General features: G+C 44.3%; 1 protein-coding gene across 5 annotated transcripts in view; it reads right to left on the reverse strand.

Annotated features, from left to right (window-relative positions):
* Nucleotides 1-15,191: 15,191 nt before the first annotated feature.
* Nucleotides 15,192-20,182, reverse strand: part of UBASH3B (ubiquitin associated and SH3 domain containing B) — a 135,020-nt gene continuing 130,029 nt past the window's right edge. For 3 of the 5 annotated variants that reach the window (XM_044281960.1, XM_044281964.1, XM_044281965.1), the window contains 2 exons: nt 17,636-17,787; nt 15,192-15,868 (listed from right to left, as the gene is read on the reverse strand). In XM_044281960.1, the coding sequence (XP_044137895.1) occupies nt 15,731-15,868; nt 17,636-17,787 (290 nt within the window). In that variant the 3' untranslated portion in view covers nt 15,192-15,730. The remainder of the gene's footprint in view (nt 15,869-17,635; nt 17,788-20,182) is intronic. The other 2 variants (XM_044281963.1, XM_044281962.1) reach the window with 2 other exon arrangements.

A 20,182-nucleotide genomic window follows, 5' to 3' on the forward strand; every position in this document is an offset into this window, starting at 1 on the left:
TCAGTTTATTTTTTGTCCCCCTCTGGGACTTCAACTTTTGGGGGTCTGTTCCCCTTTACTTCTGTATTGTAATGCATTGGCTGTGAGTGTATTACCAGTGTAATACAGGGGGCTGGATCTCACAGGCCCTCCCGGAAGGCAGCCACGATGCCTAAGGAAGGTATCGGGCTACCTTCCCTGCCATCAGGTCCCTGTCACAGCAGCGCAGGGGCCCGATAGACACCCCGCACATGTCTGAAGCTCGTATGTGCCGCGGTCAGCGCTGACCGCGGCCGTGCAGGCGTTAATGCGCTGGCATCTGTGATTTCACCGAAGCCGGACCCCTGCTGTATGCGCCGGCACTCAGTGACTGCTGGACCCCTGCTCCTGCACCTGCCCGATCATCATGCAGTACATTTACGTCACTGGGCTTTAAGTCACATCCAGATCTTAAGGAGTTAAGTGGGGGATGTATGTAATGTAATGATGTACGGGTCCTTTTACTGGAATAAACTGCAATAATCATTTATATATATATATATATATATATATATACACATATACACACACATATACAGTGTATATATTTCTGTGTGTGTAAAACGCACGAAATCAGCCGGTTACATCAAACATCTGTACCTCGCGGTGTATAAATATATACTGTGTGTGTGTGTGTGTGTATATATATATATATATATATATATATATATGTATATATATACAGTACAGACCAAAAGTTTGGACACCCCTTCTCATTCAAAGAGTTTTCTTTATTTTCATGACTATGAAAATTGTAGATTCACGCTGAAGGCATCAAAACTATGAATTAACACATGTGGAATTATATACATAACAAAAAAGTGCGAAACAACTGACAATATGTCATATTCTAGGTTCTTCAAAAGTAGCCACCTTTTGCTTTGATTACTGCTTTGCACACTCTTGGCATTCTCTTGATGAGCTTCAAGAGGTAGTCACCTGAAATGGTTTTCACTTCACAGGTGTGCCCTGTCAGGTTTAATAAGTGGGATTTCTTGCCTTATAAATGGGGTTGGGACCATCAGTTGCGTTGTGGAGAAGTCAGGTGGATACACAGCTGATAGTCCTACTGAGTAGACTGTTAGAATTTGTAATATGGCAAGAAAAAAGCAGCTAAGTAAAGAAAAACCAGTGGCCATCATTACTTTAAGAAATTAAGGTCAGTCAGTCCGAAAAATTGGGAAAACTTTGAAAGTGTCCCCAAGTGCAGTCACAAAAACCATCAAGCGCTACAAAGAAACTGGCTCACATGCGGACCGCACCAGGAAAGGAAGACCAAGAGTCACCTCTGCTGCGGAGGATAAGTTCATCCGAGATCTTTGGTTCCAACTACTGTGTCTTTGTGCGATGCAGAAAAGGTGAACGGATGGACTCTACATGCCTGGTTCCGTGAAGCATGGAGGAGGAGGTGTGATGGTGTGGGGGTGCTTTGCTGGTGACACTGTTGGGGATTTATTCAAAATTGAAGGCATACTGAACCAGCATGGCTACCACAGCATCTTGCAGCGGCATACTATTCCATCCGGTTTGCGTTTAGTTGGACCATCATTTATTTTTCAACAATGACCCCAAACAGGACAATGACCCAAACACTCCTCCAGGCTGTGTAAGGGCTATTTGACCATGAAGGAGAGTGATTGGGTGCTGCGCCAGATGACCTGGCCTCCACAGTCACCGGACCTGAACCCAATCGAGATTTGAGAGTTTGGGGTGAACTGGACCGCAGAGTGAAGGCAAAAGGGCCAACAAGTGCTAAGCATCTCTGGGAATTCCTTCAAGACTGTTGGAAGACCATTTCAGGTGACTACCTCTTGAAGCTCATCAAGAGAATGCCAAGAGTGTGCAAAGCAGTAATCAAAGCAAAAGGTGGCTACTTTGAAGAACCTAGAATATGACATATTTTCAGTTGTTTCACACTTTTTTGTTATGTATATAATTCCACATGTGTTAATTCATAGTTTTGATGCCTTCAGTGTGAATCTACAATTTTCATAGTCATGAAAATAAAGAAAACTCTTTGAATGAGAAGGTGTGTCCAAACTTTTGGTCTGTACTGTATATATATGCTCATGGCGAGGTAGAGAGGTATGATGCAACCGCCTGATTTGCTACATGTCACACCAGTTAATAAGTAATCATTTGTAAAGGAATAAAATACTAATTTTCATAACTGTATATATACATTACAGAGTGTTGGTGAGAGACACAAAAGTAATGTAAGCATTGTACCTGGGCATATTCTGTCACAAGTCTCTCTGATCCGCTCCGAATTCCTCCCCTTTAAATCGGACCTTTTTTAATATACCCATCCTAGGGTGATTGCCCTTAAACTTCCTCTTGAGCGCGGAAGGATCTCCCTCAAAATGGCCTGCTTCTCAGCATGGACCCGGGTCTGTTCATAGCCCCGCTCCAACATGCACTGTGTTTGTGTGTGTGTGGGGGGGGGGGGGATATAGTGTGTGGCAGGAAAATGGATGTGCAATGTGTATGTTAGAAATATATCTATGCTGTCCATACATACATGCTACAGACATAGTGCTGTGATGTGACAATAGTTAGTGCACCAATCAGTGATATCTACTTAGACCTGATAAAAAGTGAAGTTGTATGTATCGTGAAAAAAAATTCGGATCATAAGTGGCGATTTTCGCAATCGCAAATATTTTATAACACTCTATCTGCATATAAAGCGATTAGTCTGATATGCATGTGAAATGTAATCAAATACACTGGTGTAATGTGAAATTACTTACAGTGATCAGGAGTTCTTCCTTACTGTCTCGAAAATTGCTTCCGACCATCTTTTCCAATCGCCTCAAACTTCGGGTAGTTCGAAAACAGTTGATAGGCCACGCCCCTTTTTGCGCATGCACATTAAGCAAATTTTATATTGTGATTTTAGCAATGAAAAAAAAAATGTGACCGAAGATAGCGAATTCACTAATATATGACGAATATTCTGCCATATATTTGCGAAATCGAATATTGCCCCTGCCACTCAACACTAGTATAAAGGGGGAATTATTAATATGTAGGAGCATTAAGGGGACTGGGTGTGTATAATTCTGTTTTGGGCGGAGTTAGAGGCGTGGTCTAGTATGAGAATTTGCCACGGTGTGCTATGCACGCTGCACATATTGCCCCTCTTTGTGCTTTTGAAAAGTTGGGAGGTATGAGAAGTGGCAAGTGACGATTTTGTGAGTCTTACATTCAAAAGACCTCCAATTACCTAACTAGAATCCCACTGTTTAGTTGGTCTGCATTGTTAATTGCAGTGCGGTATTGCAGGTGCTGCACATTAAAGGGGTTTACAGTATAAATCTAAAAATAGGGCTCTGAAACTAAGTTGCAGAAGGAAGTTTCTTTAACACCCTCCGCAACATTGCTAACTCCTCTTTTTTCTGGCAACTTACGTGATATCCTCTTTTCCAACTTCAATCCTTTAAGCACTGTCTTGAAGCGTTCGCCTCTTCCAGGCCTCTGCAGTTGACGGAGTGTCATCACTGATGTCAATGGCTGCTCGGCAGGGCTCTTTCCCGATGCATGCGCTGTACGAACCTTGTGCTGAGCATGCATCAAGGTCTCTGCACTAAATGGGCTGTCATAGCTGATAGCGCTGTTCAGTGTCTGAGCCGACAACTCCTAGGGTCCTCCACTGCTCCCTTGAACATAACGAACCACGTTGTCTGCAATCCTGCCACTGATTTGTCCCTGCAGCGACCAGGTCCTGTGACCGCTGAGGCAAACACTGGCTGGAACGGTTCCTCACTGCTGTGATGTAGTGTTCAAGCAGTTGTCTGCTGATGTCTGTGATTGGCCATAACAGGCATGGGACCAGCCACTTCCTGGTCCAGCAGGCGGGTGGGAGCTGAGTAGGGGTCTGACCACAGACAGATGAGTAGGACTTCTTATGTTCAGGGGGTTAGGAGAAGACCCAAAGTGTTGTCTGCTCAGAGGCTGGACAATGCCTTTACAGATAGATAGATATCTATACACACACACTCATTGACAACAACAACTCACCAAGAAGAAGTTGTTGGAATGGAATAAAACTTTCTATTTGTGAAATGTAATGATGATATGTGTAAGTGATTACAATATTCGACTGAAAGGACAGTCCTAGACAGTCTGTGGGTATCTTTCCTGCTTATCCTCTGTGTTTCTCTCCTAGAAAAGTTGCTTTACTCCGGTATTTGCTCACTTCACAGGAACTGCATTTATCCTGGATAAATAAAATACTCTTTCACACAGGCTTCAGCCAGATTCAAAGGCATCTTCCATCAACAACAAGTAGAGCCAGACTGGACCCTAAACTATACAAAACTAACCAGACAGGGGTGTGACTAGCACATCACCCTGGCAACTATATTAGAAGGCTGCCAGCTCTGAACTATTTGCTTGCCCAGATTCAGACATGTGGGATACACATTGCATAACACAATACATTAATCCTTTTAGCAACCCAACTGTTAACCCCTTGCAGTTGTCCTCTGGGACACTGCACACATGTCCACTACCTCTGCATTCAAATTCTGAGGGACATGTATGTGCACTGCAGTGTGTCATGTGTCACCACTGCTACATTGAAACACAGCATACAGGGCTTCTGTTCTCATGATCAGTGGAGACAACCCCTTTAAAAAGGAATCCACAGCATTTTGGACCTAAAGGGTGAATATTCACTTTAAGTGTTAATATTAGGATGGCTGATGTCATAGCACGAGTGCTACGCATACAATAACACGATCCCACAGTCTTTGGAATATACCGTACCATTATCCCAGTATAGACCAGTCATCCCAATCCTCCCTTAACATGGAAGGTTTGCAGATGATCCCATGTGATGTCTGCCATCGATCTCTGCCAATTCCATCACACCACAAGGACTGCAGCCCAGAGACACATTGTCACATTTATTTCAGGAGACCAAAGCATGAATGACACAATACAAAACCAGCACGTGGACTGAAAAAGGGAAGATTTTAATGTCTTTTCCTTTCAGTGGTTGCGGATCGTTCACATCCCCCTCCATTATTAATGCTACAATGATCCTCCAAGCAGATTAGCAGCCAGCAAAGCGTAAAAAGTGCAACATTAAAAACGGCGCTCTCTGCTTGCAGCGACAACAGTCTCGTCCAAGAGGTCATCTCTGGATTACGTCCCAGTTTTATCACTGCTTCTCTTAAATCTTCCCATCAGGGACATTGGTCTTTATTTCATGTCCATGCATAGTTGCCAGAAACCTCCCAGCTACTCATCCGCAGTGATATAATCTCTCATTGTACTCGTCATCACAGAGACGTCACTGGGGTAAAACACTGATCTAATAAAACAACATAAACATCTCTTCCGCTATTCACCAGCATCAAGCAATGGGACCTGGAAGAGTCAACCTTAAAAGGGGTTTTTCGAGACTCTGAAATTGATGACCTATCTTCAGGATATATCATCAATATCAGATCGGCGGGGCTCTGGCGCCCCTGAATCCGGCCAATCGGCTGTTTGAAGAGGCTGCGGCCCCTCCCTAGGCCAGTGACGTCACGTTCATCCATACTGTGGCTTAGGCGCAGTTCAATCCCATTCAAGCGAATGCGGCTGAGCTGCAATACCAAGCACGGCCGATATCCAATGGATGGCGCTGTGCTTGGTAAGCTGCAAGGTGGCCTCCTCAAAAAGCTGATCAGTGAGTTCCCTGAGGATAGGCTATCAATATCAGAATCTCGACAAACCCCTTTAAAGGGAGTTTGTAAACGCGATTGTGCATATTAAACCAAGCATAATCCCTGGTGGTAATGGCAGAAAGTAATAAAGCAATGTCTTTGTTATTGAAATCCATTGCAGCATTCTGCCGAAAAAACTTTTTTATTCATTATGTAAATGAGCTATTAAGTGCACTGAGGGTAGGCTATAATCCCTTAGTACACGCTATCCCTGCCTCTGTAATGAATTTGTTAATTGACAGAGCCAGGCGTCTGAATGGTCTTCTAGCCCGGCCCTGTAATCTCATGCAGCGCCGGGCTGTACAACCTTGGCGCACACAGGACCTGGTTACTGCCCTGGAGAAATTTGCTTTGCTGCGCATGCGCCAAGACTGTACAAGCTTGGCATGAAATTACAGGGCCAGTCTAGAGGAGAAGTAAGATGCCTGACCTTGTCAATTAACCAACAGAAGAGGGCTTATTTTAGTACAGCGGCGGAGCTAGGGTGCATTGAGGGGCTAAGGCCCATCCTCACCTAATAGCTAATTTCCATTTGGATAAAAACAGTCGTCAGAATGCAGCATTAATTTAAAAAAATAAAGGTACCATTTTATTACTTGTTGCACGTTCAACCAGGCATTATGCTTGGTTTAATATGCAAGATGGCGCTGACAGACTTCCTTGAAGACCACTTTACCGTGCTGGTCCTTCATGCAACTTTTACTGATCTATTTTTAAGGGTCCATTCACACATCTGCAAGTGTTTTGTGGTCTGCAAATTGCGGATCTGCCAAACATGGACTCCAGCCATGTGCGTTCTGCATTTTGCGGACCGTACATGGCCGGCACTATGATAGAAATGCCTACTCTTGTCCGTATCTGCAGACAAGAATAGGAAATGCTCTATCTTTTTTGTGGCACCGCGGAACGGAACTACAGTACGTGTGCTGTCCGCATCTTTTGCAGCCCCATTGATATGAATGGGTCCACACCTGTTCTGCAAAAATTGCGGAATGGATGAGGTCCCATTTGAATAGACCCTAATTGAAAGGTTAAATCAATATATAATAATAAACTTTGCAGATACTTTGCTTTACTTCTGATCTTGAGTAACAACTTGTCTTAGGGTACTGTAGGTTCACATGGAGGATTGTGTGCACAAGTTTCACTGTGGATTCAGTGCCCAAAAACCGGGCCAAATCTGCACTGAAACTGCCTCCCATGTCACAGTTCATGCGGCAGAGGGTGTTTTACGCAGCCACAGTAGGAGCCTACCCGCAATTTACCTATATTCAACAGTGGTAAACCTAGAGCAGGTCCACATGAAAGCCCACGGCAGAAACCTCAGCACAATGCAGCGGTTTATACCGTGGTATACGAAGAGGATTTTGTCACAGATAAAATCTTCAGTGTGAACCTACCCTTATACTCCAGTCACATGCAGAACTGCATTAACGACCCTGCTGCATCACAGGGGCACATTTACTAAGACGGCTTTTTACGCCGGTCTTAGTTTCCCCCCTTGCGTTGCCATTGGATTCGTTTAGTTTATGATGAGACGTGTATAAATTAGGCACAGTCATTGTGCTTGTTTCCAGGAGTAAATGTTACCGCTCTCACCAACCAGCTATTGAAGAGGTGGTCCGGTGACGTCACGTTTGTTGGTCACATGGGCTGGTTGTAGCTTAGCCCCATTTAAAGGGGTTTTCTGGGTTCAAAGCTGAACCGGACATACCCAGAATTTCACCCAGGCAGCTACCCTGACAACAGCATCGGAGAATTTCATGCTCCAATGCTCTCCTTTGCCATGCGCTGAATTGTGCAGGGCAAAGGTATTTTCAGGAGTTCCGGTGACGACCCAGGCTCTCCTTAGGCATGCCAGGAGGAGGCTTCCGCCCAGCAGTGAGCATGGTGACATCATCGGCACTGATGGGCGGGCTTTAGCGCTGCCCTAGCCTGTAAAACTGCTTGGGCAGAGCTAAAACTGGCTTTATCAGAGCCGGTGACCTCACCGAATACACTGCTGGATGGAAGTTTCCCCTTGGCAGTGTTTTATTGTAAATAAAAGAGCCCTTGCCCTGTGCGATCCAGCGCAGAGCAAGGGAGTGCATCGGAGTATGACATGCTCAGGGACTGCCTGGGTGAAAATATGGGTATGTCCTGGTTCGGATCTGAACCCGGGCAACCCCTTTAAGTGAAGGGGCCTATGCTACAATACCAAGCAAAGCCGCTATAAAACGTGAAGCGAAGAGGCCGCAGCACTCACTGGAGCTCCATCAAAAGGCTGATCGGTGATCTGATAATGATGACCTATCCTGAGGACAGGTCCTCAATATAGGAGTCCTAGAAAACCACTATAAATGAACTGCTAAAGTCCAATCCGACCTAACCCTGCTCACACAGCTAATGTGATTTTTACAATGTATAAAATTAGTAAAGAGGACAAAAGATATATTTAGGCCTGATTCACACGACCCAAGTGTCGTCCACATCTCCTGGACAGACTATGGATAGACTGGCTGCATCATAGTGTTTTACAGTGCAGTCCGTTTCTTTTCTATATACTGTACTCACATCGTCCAGTACAGCAGACCTGCAATCAGATAGGACCTGAGTGCACCATCACTGATGCAGTCAGTTCGGGTCAGGGGTGCAGAGGTCAGCACAGGAGATGCGGCCGTCAGGGGGACAGTCGTGTGAAGCAGCTCTTAGGGTATGCCCACACGGTCAGGTTTCCTGATGCAGTTTTGGAAACCAAAATCGGGAGAGGAACGTAAAAGGAGAAAAAGTATAAAGACAGATTGGACTTCTCTTCTTTGAATTCACTCCTGGTTTTGGCTTCCAAAATTGCATCAGGAAACCTGACCGTGTGGCTGTACCCTTATGTTTCTCATTTACCTATTCCAATACATTGTAATAAACTCCAGCTGGGTGAGCAGGACTAGGTTAGGACGGGTTTTTATAAACTACAAGAGAACATACAAACCCAATGGGGAACATTTATCAAAACTGGTGTAAAGGAAAACTGGCTTAGTTGCCGATAGCAACCAATCACATTTCACCTTTCATTTTTCAGCGCTCCTTTTGAAAATGATAGGTGGTATCTGATTGGTTGCCATGGGCAATTTAACCAGTTTCCTATATGCCATTTGGATAAATCTCATTCATTTTAATCAATGTGGACATCTCATCCAGTATTTGCTGCATCATTATCATCTATGGTAAAGAAAAATGTTCTGATTACAGTAAAAGTTGCATGTGTGTTTGCACAGCTAAGTCAAAGTTGCCTGAAGGTTGACACTTGGATCACATCTGTTCAATAACCTAATAAACATCAAAACACATTTCACAAAATAAAAGTCAGATTTTTTTGTTTTTTGATTGTCGTCCTTTAAATAAAAATATATTGTAATACTCTGTCGTACAGTGCAATAGTAAGCAGCTAACCATGGCGAGTCACCTGTGCCAGAACTACAACTGGCAGGGCATGCTGGGAGTTGTAGTTCTTACACAGGTAGGCAACCAACGATTTGCTTACTGCCTGGGCTACACAACAATGTCACAAGTACAGCACATGAAGTCATGAGGCACACTATCACCATGGCGGATTCTGTTGGCATGCAGCATGGACCAGGCTTGGCTATAGGGGAACTTGTCCTTACCGTGTTTTTCGGCAGGTAGGTCAATACAATAAATGTGCAAATTCACAGGTAGACAAATATATAATTTACTATGACAAAGAATAACTATTATAGCCACCAGCTGAGGTCCTCTGTAGCCCCTTCTATAGTCTCCCCTCTTATAGCCACAATATATAGTCTATAGAGGACGACATACTACATCTGCAACCTGCGCAGCCGCGAGGGAGCAGGGCAAGCCACACACTGTTACTTTCAAAGAGTGATAGTAGTAGTGCCCCCTACTGTTCATTACTACACTACTACACTAATGATCTCCATCCATGGCTCATGATTACTAGTGGGGGGTTAACCCACTGCAGCCATGAAGAAGGTGCTCTTTGCCTCGCCTCCCCCATCCATGTAGTTGGAAAGATAGGGATCATACAGGGGCTATGTGTTTTCTGTCCTAATCCTTGGCCCCTCCACAGCAGCCGTCTATCCTCTCTATAGCTGCTCTCTTTAGTCCTTTTTGTACCCCCCCCCCCCCCCATAGCCCTTTATTGTAGCCCCCTCTATATTAATGCATCACAGAATAGGGGATTTGTGCCACTTTAGTGCCATCTAATAGATACAGACACAGTGATTTTCATACATAAGTTCATACTGGTCTGATTAATACTGGACTGCGTTTTATTCTGCTGTTATTACTCAGACTCCAGTCGTAAAGAAGGAAACCATAGGAAAAAAAATATCTTTAAAAATCAAGAAATGCGCAGCCATCATCCTCTTTGCAGCGTCCCTTTCTGGGAAAGCTGAGTGACAACCAATATGGCTGCTATTCCTAAATAGCAGATCTACCTACTTATACTGTAATACAACAAAGCAGATAAGGCTCTAGGAAAGCTGGGTGATAACCCAAATAATAGGAGCCTTTATGGTCCCCATCCAGCTTTCCCAGGAACAGCAGCTGTTGTGGCTGATTTTAAAAAAAAAACATGAAAAATGTATAAACCTTAAAGGGAATCTGTCACCAGGAAATTCACTGATAAACCAGGCACAATGCCCTGTAGGACTAACTCCGCTAAATGTAATGATACCTTTCATTCTGGAGACAGTATTTTAAGCCATATGCAAATGAGCAGATAAGTGCACTGAGGGCGGGCCAAATCAACTCGGTGCACCCTTGCTCCTCCTGCTTCCTTTGCCAGCCTCTCCCTCTCCTACATGATTGACAGGGCCAGGCAATAGGTCTATGCAGGGACCTGGTAGAGGAAGCAGGACAAGCAAGGGTGCACAAAGTGGCTAGGGCCCACCTTTGGTGCACTTAACTGTGGATTTGCATATGAATTAGGCCTCATGCACACGACCGTTGTTGTGTTCCGTTCCGCAAAATGGGGTTCCGTTGTTCCGTGATCCGTTTCCTTTTTTGTTTCCGTCTGTCTTCCTTTATTTTTGGAGGATCACCAGACATGAAGGAAACTAAAAACAAGTTTGCCATGCAAATGATAGGGAAAAAACGGGCGCGGACGCGGATGACAATCTTGTGTGCCTCCGCTTTTTTTCACGGACCCATTGACTTGAATTGGTCCGCAAACCGTTTTCCGTGAAAAAAATAGGACAGGTTATATTTTTTTGACAGACTGGAACCACAGATCACGGACGCGGATGACAAACGGTGCATTAGCCAAGTTGTCAGCGGACCCATTGAAAGTCAATGGGTCCGCAGAAAATCACGAAAAACGAAACAACGGACACGGAATGAAACAACGGTCGTGTGCATGAGGCCTTAAAAGTACTTTTTCTCAAGAATGAAGCAGCACATCACTAAGTGAAAGTCAGCTACCACTACAAGGCGTTGTGTCTGGTACAACCTTATGCCTTTAAAAAATCATTTTTCCTGGAGTCAGAGATAAAAATTCAATAGGGGCCTCACAGCATTTAATGGCCATTCTGGCTTCATTGTGCTATTATTATGCATTGTTATCATCACACATGCCTTTTTTTGGCTGCAATTTAGTGATTTGGGCAAAAAAAGCTGCACATGTGAATATACCGGATCCAGGCGCTTAGATATTATATGTGGGAGCCCTATCGTTCCCTTATCTGCTGAAAAACAAATGAAGACGCCAATAACTGTACCGTATCATCCGACTGTTACGCTATAACATTATCTGCAATTACTATGGCTGCTACGAGACCCTGGTTTGCAGACATTAGGGAATTGTATTATGAGCCATTGTCCAGTATAATATAATTCTTGGGATTGCTCCATTTTTAAAGGGAGTGACTATGTAGGACTATAAGGAAATCTATGAAATCCTCCACCGCTGCCCTGAGTACCATCCTATTGACGGAGTATGATGAATATGTAATACTGGCTGCATCCTGTGGCGGCAAACAACCTACATAGAAAGAATATGAGCCCACAAACGTACCCATAAATGTAATGAAACTTTATTGTGTATACAAATAAGGTAAAAAAGTCAATCACATGATGCGAGGCTAGGTGGCAGGAAAAACGTCCTCCAGAGGGGTGGCGTCCACCCCTGACCACTGTTACAAATGGGTACGTTTTGAATATTGGTGCAAATATTTTTTTTTTCTTATCTCTGGCTTTTATACAGTTACTTTTTATCTGGTATTACTTCCAGTTAAGGCCTCCTGCACACATACGTGTGTGCCCTGTTGCCGTATTGCGGACCGCATTTGCGGATCCGCAATACACGGGTGCCGTTCCGTGGGCATTCCGCATCACGGATGCGGACCCATTCACGTCAATGGGTCCGCAAATACGGAGATGCGCAATGGTGCGGAACGGAAACCTACGGAAGCACTATGGAGTGCTTCCGTGGGGTTTCGTGCCGTACTTCCGTTTCGCAAAAAGATAGAACATCTCCTATCTTTTTGCGGAACGGCCAGATTGCGGACCCATTAAAGTGAATGGGTCCACGATCTGCTGCGGCCGCCCCACGGACGGTGTTCGTGCAGCACGACCACAGGGCGCACACGTTCATGTGCAGGAGGCCCTAAGGGTACTTTCACACTAGCGTTTTTGTTTTCCGGTATTGAGTTTCGTCCTAGGAGCTCAATACAGGAAAAAAACTGATCAGTTTTATCCTAATGCATTCTGAATGGAGAGTAATCCGTTCAGGATGCATCAGTTTAGTCTCTTACGTTTTTTAGACAGAGAAAATACCGCAGCATGCTGCAGTTTTCTCTCCGGCCAAAAATCCTAAACACTTGCCAGAATGCCGAATCCGGCATTAATTTCCATTGAAATGCATTAATCCCGGTCCCAAGTTTTACGGCAAAACGGATCTGTTCTTTCCGTCCGCGTATGCGCAGACCAATAAATCTGTGAAAAAAATAAATACCAGATCCGTTTTTCCGGACGACAACCGGAAAGACGGATCCGGTATTGCAATGCATTTGTGAGACGGATCCGCATCCGGCTCCGTCTCACAAATGCATCCATTTGCGTCCAGATTGCCGGATCCGTCACCGGAACTGCCTGCCAGAATCCTCTGCCGCAAGTGTGAAAGTACCCTTAGCTGTTTACAGGTTGATGTCCAGCATATGCAGTTTGGCCAGTAGTTACTATTTTTGTATATTTTCAATATTTACCCCCATTTGTTAATATATGGTCTCTGGAGGACGTTTTTTCTGCCACCTATCCTTGCATCATGTAATTTTTAATATGACTTTTTTACCTTATTTGTATACACAATAACGTTTCATTACATTTATGGGTACGTTTGTGGGCTCATATTCTTTCTATGTAGGTTGCTTGCAGTTTTTTGAGCTGGTACCATGGTTACTACAACAGATCTGGGCAGGGTTCAAGCATAGTATGTTGTGATCTAGGTGTCATGAATGCTTGGCCTGGTTGGACTTTTTTGTTTATCCTGTGGGGGCAGCAGAGGGTTTGATTTCCCTCCAATCCTGCAGGATTATCTATGGAATCATCCCTCCTTGTAAATGCAATTCCAATTGTAACATGATATTACAGAATTGCTTAAAATGCTATTCCAAAATAACATTTTTTAAATGGATGCAAATTGGAACTTTATTCTGAATTCCACAGTTATTATCCCTCAGGAGCTATTTGGCAATTAGTTGCCCCTCTGTCCCTCTAATTTATATGTTACACCCCCTTCCCCGAGCACTTCCACCATGGAATGTACTGCAGTGGGTGCTCCGTTTACCACACACAACCCCCTCCTGCATAGCTTAATCACATTGATGTGCTGTATACAATGAGTTTACAGACAAGATGCAGCTGAAATGCTAAATAAACCTATGTCACTTTATGGGCTCAGTAGATAAATATGGAAATGTAACGTATGCGGTGACCAGTCCTATCTCACTGGGTTGGTAGGCTGCACCTGGATCCAGACACAGGATGGCAGCAACAGAACATCATATCTGGTACAACCTCAGAAGCCTTATATTATGGGCAGCACAGAGTATTTCAGGAGAAGAGTGATGTTAGTAAGGGCAGAAAAAAAAGGTTATGATGCAAGGAGGGGAATGGAGACAAGTGAGAGTTACATAATGGAATGAGGAGGGTTTCCCAAAAGGGTGGAGAAGGCCTATGTTATATGAGGAGAGAGAAGTGAGTTACATAGTGGAAGGAGTAGGTTTCTCCAACAGCACAGAGTATTTCAGGAGACGCGTGTGCTGATTTTGTAGGACATGATTGTCCAAGAGTTAGTCCGAATGCACACGACCGTGGAACACGGACGTGAGCGGTCCGTGGTATCCCGGCCTGGCATCCTGCTGAGGGCAGGAGCGCACAACGTCATTGATCTGTACGAGTGTATTACTGTACTGCAGCAGCGGCAACCAATGACGCCGTGCGCTCCTGCTCCCAGCAGGATGCCAGGCCGGGATACCACAGACCGCTCATGTCCGTGTTCCACGGTCGTGTGCATTCGGCCTTATATAGTGGAAAAAAGCAGGATCCCCATGCAACACAAAGTACTTCAGGAGAGGCGTAGGATGGCGTTTAAGGGAATCTCTGGTTGAGTACCCCAAACATTACACTTTCTGCCCTGTTTACCTGTTTTTCATGTCAGCACTTTCCTTCCCCCCTTTTCTCAGCTTCAGGCTAAATGCACACGATCAGGACTGCAAATTTGCGTGGAAAATCCGCACTGTAGGTCATGCACATTGTATTCTATGAGAATTTGACATTCTCATGTACACAATGCAGATTTTAAAATCCGCAGCATGTCAATTCATTTTATTTTTACTGACCGGATTCTCTCCATTCACCTAGTAAAATCCGCATGCACAAAATCCGCACCAATTGAGTCTGCACGGATTTCCCTGCTCATTTCAGTGGGGATTTTCCGCACATAAATCAGAACGTGTGCATGTACCCTCACTGCCTCCTGGCAGGATGTTTACATGAAGAACTTTCTGTTGTCATCAGCTTCCTGCTGGATTTTCTAACCAAACCCAGCATGCTTTGCTCTGCAGTGTTCCTCAGGGTTTATTCTACCTGCCACACTGTTCCCCCTACACGTCCCCTTTCCATTTTAGTTAGGCAGAACAAGCCATGTGAAACATATCAGAGCAAAGCATGCTGGGTTTGGTTATCAAACCCAACAGGAAGCCAATGAAAACAGGAAGTTCTACATGTAAACATCCTGCCAGGATACAGTAATGCCAAGAACAGGGGAAGGAAAGTGCTGACATAAAAAACGGTACATGGGGCAAAAAATATGCAGTGTTTGAGATAGTTTGGGCAGATAAAAAATGTATCATTCTGAAATCAGAGAACAACGGAGGACAGAGGCAGTACCATGATGTGAGATCAGGCAGGGAATGAAATGGAAGAGGAGCAGCATCTCCAGCAACGTTTTACTATTTCAAGATAGGAACATGCTGAGTAATATCCGTCAGTGCTGGACCATACTAACCAGGGCTCTATACAGCTCAAACCCCACAAGTGAGGACTGGACACATAACATCATGAAATGAAGACTAGGAAGACGGTAACTGTGTGTCAGATCAATGCCAGGAAGCTCCACAGACAGGATAAGCTGTATACTGACTCACAGACAATGAGGTTATACTTGTATAAATTGCAGATTCATGCCCTATTGTACTCCCAACAGGTAGATATCAGTTTAATATACAGCTTTATCACTCTGACCTGATAAATATTAATTCTCAACAAAAATATCTATTAGAAACCTCACATATGTATGTATATATATATATATATATAAATATATATATATACACACACACATACATACATACATATTAGGCAAAACATGAAATACATTGGTATATTTGGGCGGCGGCTGATGCTTTGCCTGCATTTGCATCCGGAGGCGATATGTTCTACAGTTTGATAAATAGCATGGTCCATCCCACATGTCATTCTTGGAGTAAAGTCTCTCTCCAGTTAAATCCACCAGTTGGTCCATGAGTTAAAGGAAGTATTGGAGGATCATTCAGCTGCCACAGACCGGACTCTCCCAGTTCTTCACAACAGCAAAATCCTAGGTATGGGATCTATAATGAAATGCGTACACAAGATCAGAGCCACATACCTCCCTCATGAAGTAAAGTATACATGTGAGCATAAAGATGCCTCAGGGTTTAAAGGGACACTGACAGGCACAATTAGCATATTTAGGGGTATATATGGCAGTACAGGTCTTATAAAGTCTATTAAAATCATCTAAGTATCCCCCTGTCCACCTTATAAATAGGGAAATATAAAGTTTTATAACCTGCTTGTCCGGTCACCAATCTGCCCAAGGGGCGGCGTTTCATCTGAAAATGCGCCCAGCCAGCCGCTCCCAACTGCCGTTCTGAAGCCCCGCCCAGCTCATCAATATTCACTTCGCTGGGCGGCGTCTACAACTCTCTCCACGGTCACGATCCTGCGCATGGGCACCTATCATTAACCCCTTTTGAGATGTGAGTGAGCAGCGCTCTGAAGCGCTGCTATGAACAGTGCCTGGCGCATGCGCATGAGGCAGAGGCTGCAGCGGCCTCGGGGACGCAGGCAGGGTGTGTACGCAGGCGTGATCTAACCACAGCGGGGCTCGGGCGCAGAAGATTAGACATGAACGATGCCAGGAGGATTCGATTGCCCATGCGCAGGATCGCGACCGCGGAGAGAGTTGTAGCCGCCGCCCAGCGAAGTGAATATTGATGAGCTGGGCGGGGCTTCAGAACGGCAGTTGGGAGCGGCTGGCTGGGCGCATTTTCAGATGAAACGCCGCCCCTTGGGCAGATTGGTGACCGGACAAGCAGGTTATAAAACTTTATATTTCCCTATTTATAAGGTGGACAGGGGGGCTACTTAGATGATTTTAATAGACTTTATAAGACCTGTACTGACATATATATAACTAAATATGCTAATTGGGCCTGTCAGTGTCCCTTTAAAAGGCTATTTCCATCTTCCAAACTGATGGCATATTGCTGGTGATCCTGACAACGATGGGGACAGTGCATTGAATCAGTGCTGTGGCCCCTTCAATGTTTGTCCCCGTGCAGCTGCTCTTAGGCCACCCTGCTACACTGGGAACTTTAGCTGGCCTTATGTACTTGCATAATGCTGTGCTGAAGTTCCCCTGCAAAGTAATTGACTAGGGTGCTCCTGTGCATGGAAGGGCTATGAAGAGGCCACAGCCCCTTCATTCTCAGGATTAATGGGGGTCTGAGAGGTCTGACCTCCAATCTAGCAATATGCCATCACTTTACAAGATTCGTACAATTCTTTACAAATTCATCAGGAGGTCTGCCAAGGAGCAACAAATGCCAGGAACTGCCACAAATTGACAGAGGGGAGGAGCCTCGCCAAGGGGGTGGGGTCTGTGGAGTTTAAATGCCCTACAGAAATGGATTGTAACTGGAGGCTGTCCAGTTCTTGTGTGACAACTCCCAGCATGTACTAGTTCTGGCCTTGAGCTGCAAACCATCTTGTCCCAGTGTGTTAGACTAGATTCACATCACGGTTTTGTTATCTGTTCTTCTGATCCGTCATTATTATTATAGGTATCTGTTATGCTCATTTTGCATCCGTTTGAGCCATTTCCGCCAGAGATCTGTTATTTTAGATGAAAGAAAAAGTCCTCCACGAAGAACGGATGGAAATGGCTAAAACGTATGCAAAATAAGCATAACAGATGCTTAAATTACAGGATGTTTTTTTGTTTGTTTTGTTTCTGTTTTCTGTTATTCTGATAGATCAGAAGAACGGAAAACTCAACAGTTTAGTGAACCTACCCTAAGATGAATAGGGAAGGCTACCTCTCAGGTGATTACCTTTCTGACGACCTGCACAAAGTCCTTGGAGTTCTGCGGAGTGAGACCCTGTAGCTGTCGGGTACAGGCTTCCAGGGAAGAGGCGTGGGCAACAATGAGGATGTTATCACCTGAGGAAGAGGAAACATCTGAGACACTTTTATTTTCCTCAACTGTAAAAAAGTTACAAATACTGAAAATTATTATACTGTACATAAGAATAACTAGCATTCCACCTATATCAACATCTCTGCAGAAGTAAAGAGGCTCTGTGTCTTTAATTACTGTAAAAGCTAACTACGCCCAATAAGCAGGATTAAAAGGGATGTCTCACCTCAAACATTGGTGATATATCGCTAGGATATGCCACTAATATCAGATAGGCGCCTATCTCTAGAACAGAGCGCCCAAAGTGAAGGACAGTGCACCATGCATGCGTAGCTGCTCTCCATTCTTTTCTACAAGAGTGCAGAAAATAGCCGAGAGGCACATTTGGCTAACTTCTTAAGTCCCACAGAAAAAAATATAAAAGTGGACACATTTTATAGGCAGGTCCAAATTAACAGAAGGCGGGGCAACACAAGTGGGCGGAGTCAACAATACCATAGTGCAAAATACCATCCCAGCAGAATCAAATAACACAGTGTAGCACAATATACTGCCCGAAAAGCTGGCCCTCTGTGGTGGCCATCAATAGCTACCATCTTTTGTCCTCCTCCTCCAGTTGTCCATGGAGCAGGGAGCTTAGGAGGTGAGATGTGTGCCACAGCAGCTGAATTCAGTAGGGTATGTACGGTCGCTGGTGGGGTACATGAGTACCTGATTCTCACAGCGTTAATTACAGTTGAGAGCTCATAATGTACCCGGTCAGCGGCAAAGAGGAGGACTTGGGTGGTCCTCTGGGGCATTGGGCCACCGGGAAATTTTCCTGTAGGGTCTGTGGCCAATCCGCCCATGTTGGTGGCATATTCTAGCGATATGCCACCAATGTTTAAGGTGAGACAACACCTTTAACGTACAGTCAGGTTCATAAATATTGGGACATTGACACAATTCTAACATTTTTAGTTCTATACACCACCACAATGGAAATGAAACAAAGAAGATGTGCTTTAACTGCAGACTGTCAGCTTTAATTTGAGGGTATTTACATTCAAATCAGGTTAATGGTGTAGGAATTACAACAGTTTGCATATGTGCCTCCCACTTGTTAAGGGACCAAAAGTAATGGGACAGAATAATAATCATAATCCAAACTTTCACTTTTTAATACTTGGTTGCAAATCCTTTGCAGTCAATTACAGCCTGAAGTCTGGAACTCATAGACATCACCAGACGCTGGGTTTCATCCCTGGTGATGCTCTGCCAGGCCTCTACTGCAACTGTCTTCAGTTCCTGCTTGTTCTTGGGGTATTTTCCCTTCAGTTTTGTCTTCAGCAAGTGAAATGCATGCTCAATCGGATTCAGGTCAGGTGATTGACTTGGCCATTGCATAACATTCCAGTTCTTTCCCTTAAAAAACTCTTTGGTTGCTTTTTCAGTATGCTTTGGGTCATTGTCCATCTGCACTGTGAAGCGCCGTCCAATGAGTTCTGAAGCATTTGGCTGAATATGAGCAGATAATATTGCCTGAAACACTTCAGAATTCATCCTGCTGCTTTTGTCAGCAGTTACATCATCAATACATACAAGAGAACCAGTTCCATTGGCAGCCATACATGCCCACGCCATGACACTACCACCACCATGCTTCATTGATGAGGTGGTATGCTTAGGATCATGATTTCATGAGCAGTTCCTTTCCTTCTCCATACTCTTCTCTTCCCATCACTCTGGTACAAGTTGATCTTGGTCTCATCTGTCCATAGGATGTTGTTCCAGAACTGTGAAGGCTTTTTTAGATGTCGTTTGGCAAACTCTAATCTGGCTTTCGTGTTTTTGAGGCTCACCAATGGTTTACATCTTATGGTGAACCCTCTGTATTCACTCTGGTGAAGTCTTCTCCTGATTGTTGACTTTGACACACATACACCTACCTCCTGGAGAGTGTCCTTGATCTGGCCAACTGTTGTGAAGGGTGTTTTCTTCACCAGAGAAAGAATTATTCGGTCATCTACCACAGTTGTTTTCTGTGGTCTTCCGGGTCTTTTGGTGTTGCTGTCTAATTATTTACAATTGGTCACTGGACCATTAATGTCTCTAGGTTGACACGTGTTATTTTAATACTAAAATTTAACATTTATTACTTGTCCATAAAATTAACTGGAACTGATTTAGTTAAAATTATCAGCTGTGCCTGCTCTTCTCTGGCTATCATCCATCTGTAGTTAAGATATTATACTAAAGTGATACCACTAGAGGGCGACCTGCAGTTATAACTGTGTGTCTTTTTACACTGTTGCCACTTAGAATCTTCCGTACTTTATTTAGTGCACACTGGTAGTTTCACAGTGCGCTACCTCCTAACAGTGACTGCACCTCTAGTGTTCACTTTATTCATATATCAAATTTCTTTGCTTGGCATGGCTCTCGCTGGCTAAAACACAAATTATTTACTCTCTGCCCCCC

This window comes from Bufo gargarizans, chromosome 2 (genome assembly GCF_014858855.1).
Source record: "Bufo gargarizans isolate SCDJY-AF-19 chromosome 2, ASM1485885v1, whole genome shotgun sequence".
Taxonomy (NCBI): domain Eukaryota; kingdom Metazoa; phylum Chordata; class Amphibia; order Anura; family Bufonidae; genus Bufo; species Bufo gargarizans.